Source organism: Echinops telfairi, unplaced genomic scaffold (assembly GCF_000313985.2).
Source record: "Echinops telfairi isolate 266 unplaced genomic scaffold, ASM31398v2 ScPeMD7_3533;HRSCAF=4204_1, whole genome shotgun sequence".
NCBI classification, from domain to species: domain Eukaryota; kingdom Metazoa; phylum Chordata; class Mammalia; order Afrosoricida; family Tenrecidae; genus Echinops; species Echinops telfairi.
This window is the reverse complement of record NW_022107432.1, coordinates 21,849,851-21,860,940: the sequence shown is the minus strand read 5'-3', so window position 1 is coordinate 21,860,940 and position 11,090 is coordinate 21,849,851. Positions and strand designations below refer to the sequence as shown.

The 11,090-nt window shown below is 50.1% G+C and overlaps 1 protein-coding gene across 1 annotated transcript; it reads left to right on the top strand.

Moving 5' to 3' along the window:
- The first annotated feature begins 9,904 nt into the window (after nucleotides 1-9,904).
- Nucleotides 9,905-10,502, top strand: LOC101648791 (60S ribosomal protein L22-like). The gene is made up of 2 exons (XM_004710794.2): nucleotides 9,905-9,916; nucleotides 10,082-10,502. The coding sequence occupies exons 1-2, from the start codon at nucleotides 9,905-9,907 to the stop codon at nucleotides 10,445-10,447; spliced, it is 378 nt and encodes a 125-aa protein (XP_004710851.1). The 3' UTR covers nucleotides 10,448-10,502.
- The last annotated feature ends 588 nt before the right edge of the window (nucleotides 10,503-11,090 follow it).

Sequence of the window (11,090 nt, the reverse complement as noted above, 5' to 3'; positions counted from 1 at the left end):
TTGTTTTTGCTTTTCTTTCACCCTATGTCTATCTAGATAAGATAGGCAGGACGAACAACCCCAAGGAAAAAGCAAAGGGACTGGCCTCTCTGCAGGAGGAAGATGAGGCTTTCTGCTCCCATGAAGATTCACAGCCAACCTGGCCAGCAGACAGACAGGTTTATTGCACGATTTATTGTTGTCTCGTTTGTGTGTGTTTTATGTTTTTTATTTGTTTTTGCTTTTCTTTCACCCTATGTCTATCTAGATAAGATAGGCAGGATGAACAACCCCAAGGAAAAAGCAAAGGGACCGGCAGTTCTGGGGGACATGGGAGAGGAGGGGGCGGGAAGGGGGAGTGGAGAACCAATAAACTCAAGGGTAAGGGAAAAACAAGAAATCTAAAATTGATGGCAAATAGGGCGTATAATGCCTGGTGGGGTTTGATCATGTGCAATGTATCCAAGGGGAATCACTGAGAGGAGGGTGAGCATGATAGAGGGACAGGAGGAAGGTGAAAGGAAATAGAGGAAAGAAGAAGGCAAATGCTATTTACAGAGATATAGTTATAGGCATGTATATAAGTAACATTAATTTATATCGGATGGGATAGAGGTCAATGTACATATATTTATATGTTAAGTGTTAAGATAGCAGATGGACTTTGAGCCTCTACTCAAGGCCTCCCTTAACACAAGAACACTTTGTTCTAATGACCTGGCATTCTTTGATACTCACCTTCCCAACATCATTGCTGAAGACAGAATGGGTGCATGAGCAAATGTGGTGAAGAAAGCAGATGGTGCCTGGCTATCCAAAGATATAGCATCTGGGGTCTTAAAGGCTTGAAGTTAAACGAGCTATCAGGGAAGCAAATAAACCCACATGGAAGAAGCACACCAGCCTGTGTGATCATGAGGCGTCGACAGGATCAGGTATCAGGTATCAAAAGATCCAAAACAAACAATTACATAGATGTGAATGAGTAGGGGGGTTGGAGTGGAGACCCAAAACCCATCTGTAGACAGTTGTGCATCCCCCCACAGAAGGGTTATAAGGAAAGGATGATTCAACCAGGGTGCAGTATAGCACCAACGAAACGCACATCATTCCTCTAGTTCCTGAATGCTTCCTCCCCCGACTACCATGACTCAGTTCTACCTGACAAATCTGGTTAGACCGGAAAACACACATCAGTACAGGTAAGAGCTCTCACACATGGAATTCAGGACAGATAAAACCCTCAGGATCAGTAGTGGGAGTAACGATATCATGAAGGTAGGGGGATGGTGGGGGTGGAGAGAGTTCAGGGGGAGAAAGGGGGGACCCATCACAAGATTGGATATATCCCCCCCACACGCAGGGGGACATATAACAGAAAGGTGGGTGAAGGGTGACGATGGACAATGTAAAACACGAAGTAAAAATAATAACTTATAATTGATCAAGGATTCATGAGGGAGGGCGGGTGCGGGAAGAGGAGCTGATACCAAGGGCTCAAGTAGAAAGAAATTGTTTTGGAAATGTTGATGGCAACATATGTACCAGTGTGCTTAATACTATTGAATGATGGATCGTTATAAGATTTGTAAGAGCCCCCCAATAAAATGATTAATTGAAAGAAAAAAAAAGATTCACAGTCAAGGAAACCCTACATAGGGTTATTTGGCATCCTTTCAATGGCATGGTTGGTTTGATTGTTGAATTAGAAACCCTTTGGGGGAATCCAATCTCTAGGTCACAGGCACAATGTCCTCAATTCAGTGTTTGAACTTTTCGTCCTATCTAATGTTTCTTAGGACCCACACAATCGAATGCTTTCATGTAGTCAATAAAACCCAGGTAACAGGCTCATCACATGTCCAAAATAAGCAAGATGGAGTCTTACCATCCCCACCTCTAAGGAGCGGCCTGGCTGTGTTTCCTCCAAGATAGATGTGCTCGTTTTCCCTGGCCGTCCAGGGAGTGCACTGCTACGCCTTCCGCCCACCATTCAACGCAGCAACTCTCCCGTCTTCACCCATCCACCTCCTGAATGCATTGGAGGTCATTGCAAAGGCAATGGCTTGGGTCAAGTGCACCCAGGAACATCAGAAAGATGTCTCCGTGTGTTTTATTGAGCCCACGCGGAAGCTGTGCGTGGATCAAAAGGCACTGTTGGATCAAAACAAGGAGATACTTTGTGATTCAAAAATCAGAAAAGAGGGGAAAGACAAAAAAAAAAATCAGAAAAGATGTGTGGCAGGGTTGAATCGGTTTGCCTTTTGTAGTCCATCTGTATGCTGGCCAAAGATCTGTGCTCTGGAGTAGAAGCAGAAAGTGGTCAAGATGGGAGAAAGACTCATTGACAACCTACCAAAAATTACACCCATTTGTCGGTCTTATTGTTATTAGGTACCATGAAGTTGGTCCCGACCCACAGCAACCTTCCCGGTCCTGCACCACCCTCACAATTGTCCCTGTGCCTGAGCCCATTGTTGAGGCCGCTGTGTCGGTCCATTTCAATGAGGGCTTTCCCCGTTTCCGCGATGCCCCTCAACACCAAGCATGACGTCCTTCTCCAGGGACTGGTCCCTCCTGACAACATCTCCAAAGCATATCAGACAAAGCCTTGCCAGCCTTGCCTCTAAGGAGCACTCTGGCCACACTTATTCCACGACAGAGGCCATGGTACTTTTCCAAGAAGGCCATGCTGCTTTCAATGTTCGCTCCGGCATCACACTTCAGATGCATCAGGTTTTCTCCAGGCTTCCTGATGCATGCCCATCTTTCATACGCGTCTGAGGCCATGGAAGACACCGTGGCTCGTGCCGGGCCCACCTTAGTCCTCAAAGCGACATCCTTGTTCTGCAGAGGTCTTGTGCACCAAATCTACCCAGGGCAACACGTCTTTTGATCTTTTCTCTGTTTGTCAAAACCATTTTACTGGGAGATGATACGGATATCACACCATTCCACAGTTCCATCACATCAAGCAGTAGTGTACAACCGCTACCATAATCAGTTTCAAAATGTTCTTTTCCTTCCGGAACTCCTTGACATCAACTCCCTTTTACCCCACCCCACCCGCCTCTTTCGATCTCTTACTGCTGCTTCCATGAGCATTGGCTGGGGACCCAAGAAAGATAAGATCCTTGACCACGTCAAAGCTTTTCTTCGCGTATCATGATTTACCCGTCTGGCTTTAAGGGTTGCAAATACTTCCTTCTGTTTATCATTTGCCTTTCCCCTAGATTTTTCACACCTGCCACCTGGACTCTGCCCCTTCATTCTGATGGAAGCACCCTTCCCAGAGGATCTGCCCCTTCAAGAGTCACATGTCCCTTACCCACCTCCTCCTCCATTGCACATGATAATGAAAGCTCCTCTTCTATGTCAACAACACAAATCATCTTCTCTTTCTTTTTTTTAAAATTATAAATCGCTTATTGGGAATGCTTACAGCTCTTATAACAATCCATACGTCAATTGTGCCAAGCACATCTGTCCATAGGTTGCCATCCTCATTTTCAAAACATTTTCTTTCTACTTGAGCCCTTGGTATCAGCTCCTCTTTTTACCCTCCCTCCCCTCCCCTCTCACCCTCGTGATAAATTAGATCCTTGATAAATTATACATTATTATTATTATTTTCATATCATACACTGTCCACTCTCTCCCTTCACCCACGTTTCTGTCGTTTGTCACCCTGCGGGAAGGGGGTTAATACGTTGATTCTTGCGATCAGTTCCCCCTTTCTCCTCCTCCCTTCAGCTTCCCTCCACCCTCATGGTATCTAGCTGATTTGTAAGGTAAGACTGGGGTCATGATAGCGGGGAGGGGGTGGGGATTACATTACACCTTTTTCTGATTCCAGAAGTGATGTGTTCTTGTTGCTGTTGTTCTTCGATGCTGTGATGGTTCAATTTTATGTCAACTGGACCTATTTGGGTAAAGGTATGGGCGGAGCCCAAACCACCCATCTCGTCACCCCCTGATGGCATCTCCTTGAGGGTGTGACCTTTTGTATCAGAGATACCCCGAGCAGAACTGCCCCTCCCTCGCCGCTGGATCCATAGCCTGCTCCTGGTTCTTCATCTCCACTCCCCAGGCCGTCTTGGCTTCCTCTCGTTCATTCAGCCCGCCTTGCTTTCAGCCAGCTCCACACCCACAAGCTTGCAGCCTGCCTGCTTCACCTTCTAGCTTCCTTGGCATCGGCTTCCACAGCTACGTGAGTCAGGAGAAGCCTCCCATGGACTTGAACCTGACTGCTCTCTAGAAAACCCAACCTAACACAGACACTGTCAGGTCCATTCTGACTCATCGCAACCTTGTGCGCAGCAAGACAGTTCGCTCCCTGGCCCTGCGCTGTCCATCAGCCTCACGATGGTTGTTTGGACCCATTGCTGCGGCCACTGTGTCAGCCCATCTCACCGAGCATCTTCCAAGCACGGCATCCTTCTCCAGGGACCGCGCCTTCCTGAAGATCTGTCCAAAGTCCCTGAGACAAAGCCTCCCTGTCGTCCCCGCACCCAAGGAGCTTTCTGGCTGTAGTTCTTCCAAGATAGGCTTGTTTGTTCATCTGGTTGTCCATGGCACCTACAATCGCCCTCACCAACACTGCCATTCGAATCTGTCCATTCTTCTCGGTCTCCTTTATTCACTGTCCGACTTTCACAGGCATGTGAGGCGATAGCATGGCTGGGGTGGGCCAGGCCCTCTTTCGTCTCAATTAGAACATGTTAAAAGATAGAACAATCACACAGAACAAAGCCACAGCTCACCTTCCACCCTGTGTTCCAGTTAAATCATTTCCTGCTTTTTATTCCGTGTCTGTCTGTCTGTCTGTCTGGACCAAAATAAATGTCTTCGACTGATTCAGTCTCACTGGGCATCTAGAGTTGCACTTTCCGACCTCTTAGACTGCTCCATCTGCTTATTCTACCCTAAACGAGGGTGTCTGGCCTGGGGACGCCCCCTCTTGCACACCCCTGATGCAGCCTCATTCTCATTCCTCCTGCCATGCCTTCCCCTCCAAGCCTTGCCGCTGCCCCCCACCTCTCCCTTCAGAGAAGTCAGACTCTGGGTCCCACCAAAGCTTCAGAAGCACCTTACTGGGACCTGAGTTCATCCCTCGCCCCACCCCATCGCCCCAAAAGACTGCTGGGTTCTTCGTTTTCTGTGGATGAAACCAGCCATGAGAGATGTCTGAGATCCACCCAGCCAGGATTATCTGGTCCTTGCCTGGGACCCCCTCTAAACAGTGCCTGAAGCCACTTCCCTCTTTTTGACCTAGTAACACCATGATGAAACACACAGCCACTATCCAAAGAGTTCACAGCCTGGACCCACCCAGGGCCCCATGGGAGAAAGACTTGGCGGTCTTCTCCCATACAGCGTACAGCCTAGGAAACCCTTTGGGGCACTTCTCTGTCACACGGGGTTCCTGTGCATTGAAAATTGCCTCCATCCGTCTTAGTCCTCTTTCTCACCTGGACGCTGCCCCTGCCTCTACCCTCCCCACTACAGTGAACCCTCGCCACTTCGCGCTTTGACTTCTGCGGCTTCACTCTATCGCGGTTTTTGCGTAACAGCACCCACTGCCTACACCCACTCCTTCAGAGGAAAAAGACGGTGACCCACCTGTAGAGTACATCCCTTAAGTCATTTCATAGGCTATTGATTACAGTATTTGTAAGAACTATGTATAATAATACTGTATGTGAAATATGTAATACTGTAAACTAGATGCCATAAATAATATAATAAATAACAAATGATAATTGTAACGTCCAAAATGTTTTACTGTATTTTCCCTTTTTCGTTTAATAAATTGGGTAATATGAGTGTAATGGTGACTAAAGGGTGTTTTTTCAAGTCCTCTATGCTCTAACTACGAAAATATTTGATTTACAAATAAGGAATCCTACTTCGCGGAATTTCATTTATCAAGGTAGGGTCTAGAACCGATGAACCGCGATAAACGAGGGTTCACTGTACCACCCATCCCACTCCACCTATCCCCTCTTCTCAACGCGCCCTTCACCTTCTCTTTTCCCTGCACAGTCCTCTCTGAAGCCCCCTCTTTCCCCGCAGGCTGCAGCTTAGAAGCTCCGCTTTTCAGGAAGCCTTCTCTCATGTCCCAACACACCGAGCCCCAGGCTGGCCAGTGCCCTGGACTCCTGGTTTCCGGGCATCCCCCTGGCAGAGGACTTATCTCAGTGTCTAATCATTTCCTGTTTACGCTCTGTCTCCTCCACTGACCGTGGACCCATGGACGAGGGAGGACTTGTCCTTACTGAGGTATTTCAAGTGCCTGGGGATAGTGAACATGAAAGAAATTTATTGACTGGATCAATGTGCCTGCCAGTTCCACTTGTGACCTTTCCATTTTTATTAGCTGCCCTGGAGTTGGCCCTGACGCATGGCAACTGCACACACAGCGACACAAGCCGTCAGACTTACGATTGGTTGCTCACCGGGCCATTGTGAGCCGTAGGGTTTCCCCTGAGTGCTTTTGGAAGTAGATCCCCAAGCCTTCCATCTGAGTCTGTGTTAGTTTGGAAGCTCTGCTAAGAGCCTCCATCATCAGTGCTTCCACAATGGGCATCCAGCTGCCAGGTCAGCAGTTTGAAACCACCAGCCACTTTGCAGGAGACAGACCAGACACACTGGAGTAGGTCTCCCCTGTCCTACTGGGTGGAGATGAGTGTGCATCAGCCCGTTGGCAATAAGTTTAGTTCTTTTGTTTAACAGGCTCCTCGTCGAATGCCAACTCCCGGTGTTACCTCTCTTCTGGATCATATAGCATTTGGAATGAGAGAGCTAGGAGGACGCTAAGCCCAGTGGTAATTTCCAAAGATGCATTTGTGCGCAGACACCCACTGATCTATCTCAAGAACGGAGCTATAATCAGAGCACCGCTCTTCAACAAGAACCATGCTTCCCCGTCCTGTTCTTCCACCTGAGCATCTCCAGGTTCAGATCGAGCGAACACTCCTCGGCGGAACTCAGCTCGGGCGCGTTTCAGAGAAAGAACTGTGTGGCCAGAGTGGGTGTGGGCTTCCCTTCAGCCCTTACCCTCTCCTGGCATTCCAAGTCCCCCCAGGGATGCTTAGAAGGAGGTTGCAATGGTGCTGTGAAGAGGAGGTCCCCAGGTGGATTTGCAACCTGCGGCAGAAGAGAAATGTGGGTGCCACAGTCTCCCGGGCTATGCCGGAGTGGACTGCCTGCAGATAGGGAAAGCATGCCCCTCGGGACGACCTCCACTCACCTCGCTCTTTGGACTTCGGGGTTGCCACTGCTCAGCCTCTTTCTGGATTTCCTGATACCTGATACAAAGCACTGACCACTCCCTTGCAGCCTGGAAGAGGAGAAAGAGGGTGGGGAGAACTAACGCCCCTCCCCTTCCCCTGGGGAAGAGGCTGCTTCCCAGGGAAGAGCTGGGAGGAGAGTTCCGCCATCCTGGGACCAGCCACATTTCCGTGGGACCAGCCGCGTGTGGGAGGACAGGCCCGGGGACAGTGTGGGAGGTCCGGAGACAGAGGGATGCAAGCCCACCTCTCATTTTATTGTGCTTCCCTTCCACGCACGGCAGATCATTGCAGGTATTTCTTTACTTATTTATAACAAATTGAAGGTTTGTGACAACTCTTCATTGAGCAGTCTATTGGTCATTGTTTCCCAGGAGCTCGAGGTCAGCACACGCCTGTGAGTCACGTCTTGGCAATTCTCACAGCATTCCAATTGTTTTCACACACTGCTATCACACACCTAGCAGCCTACAGTCCTGCGCAATCATCACTCTGATATGCGCTGGAAAAGCCCCAAGAGAATCCTGTGCCCCCTCGCTGTATGGTGAAGGACTGCAGTATCTGTGAGGCAGGCTTCTCACCTGTTCCACTGTCCAGTAGGCTGAACAAGAACAACCTACAGAAAGAATGGAGTCGTTCTGTGTGTTCCTCGCCAGGGTGTTCACATGTTACCATCTACCTTCCCTTCTTGTTGCACCGTGCGCAGGACATGTGGGGACACAGGTGCCCCGCTGGCATCGTGGTTACAAGTTGGGCTGCTAACCGCAAAGCATGCAGTTCAAAACCACCAGCCGCTCCTCTGGTAAAAGATGAGGCTTTCTTTTTTTTTTGGGGGGGGGGCAGTTAAATAGTTTTAATTTCAGAGCGTAACAATTAAGGGTCATGCACTGAAGGCAATACATATACACCTACTATTTGGGGCTAAGCTAGTCCATATGCACAGCCGAAAACAATTGCAAGGTATGGTCCAACAAAGGACAAGGTTTCTACTCTCACGCAGTTTCCCGTCTCAGAAACGCAGGAGGACAGGTCTACCTCGTCCTATTCATAAGTCGGAATCGACTCTCTGGCGGTGGGTTTTTGAGACACGTGACGATGCCGTGTGCACCAGCACAGAACTGCGTTCCACGGGGTGTTCAGGAGCTGCTGTTTTGGGGGTAGACAGCCGCCCTTTCTTTCAAGGCATCTCTGGGTGGACTCGAACTGCCCACTTCCTGGTGAGCAGCCAAGCACATGGAGCGTCCACACCTCCCAGGGCCCCCAAATAGATCTCTGACAACGGAGGTCACATTTCCCGCACGCACACCTCCGTGGCATGAGCTTCACTCTTCATGTTTGCAGCCATTGCCACAATCCGTTTCCCCGGGGCGGGGGGCGGGGCGGGGCGGGGGGCGGGGCTGTTAAAGGACAGGCCCAACTACAGCCTCCCCTCCGCACCTGGATCCCCCATCCCGTCCCGGTCCCTTGGAGAGACTCGCTCTGCTGAAGCTGCTATCCGTCTTTCTCACTCGGGAGTCCACTTTCACCAAGTGGGTCTGGGCCCAAACAAGACAAAGGACACCGTGAGAGCTGGAACCTGTCAGGACGCGGCCTGGTTTCTCCCGTCTCGGGTGTTTTCTGCCTCTGATAGGGCACAGCCGTACCACTTGGCTCAATCTCTCTCTTGCTGAGGGGAAGTGAGTTAGTTTATTGTGCCAACCTGGCTGACAAACACATGTGAGGTTAATTGAAGGGCAGAGGGATAAATGGCTCGGTGAGCCTCGCCTTTCTAGTTCTCATGTCTCGTGCTTTCTGATGGCTGGACCAGGGTGCAGCTGCCTTAGCCAGTTCCCTGCTTTAGCTGGCAAGGCTCACTTCCTGCAAGACACCCCTGAGGAGAAGTCACTTGTGCATTGGTGTCAGACAGATGGGTTCATGTTGGGCTTGTGGGCTTGGGCAGCACTGGGTTGGGATGTTTTCTTGATGCACACTTACCCTTTATATAAAACTCTCTCTTATACATGAGTTTCTGTGGATTTGTTTCTCTAAAGTACCCAGACTCACACAGGAAGAGAGTCGGTTTTCCTTTGCTGACAGGGCTGAGCCTTGTCCTCTCTCTGGACGATAGTGCCTTTTCCTTCTCCGACATCTGACAGGTTCCTGCCTCCACCAGGGTACGGCTGTCATAGGCTTGGCTGTATTGTGTCATCTTGCCTGTGTGTGTGTGTGTGTGTGTGTGTGTGTGTGTGTGTGTGTGTGTTGCCCCATGCTGTCACATAACAATGCCACACAGTGAGTGGCTGGACAAACAGCTACATGTTTCCTCACCCCTCGGGAGGCTGCCGTCTGAATCCAGGCTATGGGCTCCGTGGAACAGTCTTTGGGGATCTAAGTTTCTAGCACAGGTCAGCACCCCTCGGCATCTCTGCACTTGTAGGTGCGCCTGCCTCTGTCTTCTCGCGTGCTCTTCCTCCCGTGCCTGTGCGGCCAGCTGTGCCTGTGTATGTGACACAACAGATGGCATCAGGTAGCCTTTCTTGCCTTGATTCCACCCAGTGATGGAGTGGGACTGTCAGGAACCCCAAGGAGGAGCCAGATCCGTCAGTGTTTCCATCCACCCACTGGGCTTAAGATGAGTCTTCCCGGCTGCCGACATGGCACCTGTGGTCTTAAAGCAGCCCCCCTGGTTGTGATAGGAGAGGGCCGGTGTAAATCAAAGCCAGCGGTTTGCGCAGGTTTTTAAGCGCTGGGCCGCTACTGGAAATGTCAGTCGGAGCCCACCCAGCTGTTCCCCTGGGAGAAAGACCCGGCATCCGCCTGTCCCCATAAAGAAAAAGCCTGTGGCGAAGGGGGGCAAAGAAAAGAAGCAGGTTCTGAAGTTCACGCTGGATTGCACCCACCCTGTAGAAGATGGAATCATGGGTGCTGCTCATGTTGAGCAGTTTCTTCAGGAAAGAATCAAGGTGAACGGGAAAGCCGGTACTCTCGGGGGAGGAGTCGTGAGAAGCAAGAGCAAGATGACTGTAACTTCCGAGGTGCCTTTTTCCAAAAGGTATTTGAAATATCTCACAAAAAAATATTTGAAGAAGAATAATCTACGTGATTGGTTGCGTGTGGTCGCCAACAGCAAAGAAAGTTATGAATTACGTTACTTCCAGATTAACCAGGATGAGGAAGAGGAGGAAGATGAGGATTAAATCTTCAAGGGAATATTTTGTATAAGTCCTTTAATAAAACTTGGGAACTAAAAAAAAAAAAAAATGAGTCTTCCCAAGACAAGAAGGGGAGACCCCGCTATCACCAGGAAGAGCGGGGAGTGGAGCTGGGATTTCTGCAAGGAGAACCTCTCAGCTCAGGGAGAGAGGGGAGAGAGCAGAGAGGGAAGGAGGGAGAGAGAGAGAGGAGAAGGAGGAGGAGGAGGAGGAGGAGGATAGAGAAGAGGAAGAAGAGAAGTAAGAGGAGGAGGTGGAGTATTAAAAAGAGAGAGAGAGAGAGACCCTAATGCTTGAGCAGGTGAGAGACAGCACGAGACAGTGGCACAGAAGGAGAGCTGGGCAGTGGGCTTCCCAGTGCTCGGAGGAGAAAGTTGAGCACCTTCAGGGAGGGGGCTTGCTGGTGGAGTAGGTTGCCTGGGCCATTAGGCGGAGCTCAGACTGTCCTTGCAGGTAGCCGGGGGACACGAGTGAGGCCTCTGGGCACTTTATCAGCGAAACGAAAAAGCTTGGTCATCTCTGTGGAGCCCAGACAGCAGCCGAAGAAGGCCTAAGAGGGTCTGCAGGCTGGGAGCAGAGCTCCAGGGGGAGGCCAGCCACGCAGAAGCTGTCCTGACTGAAGACGTGT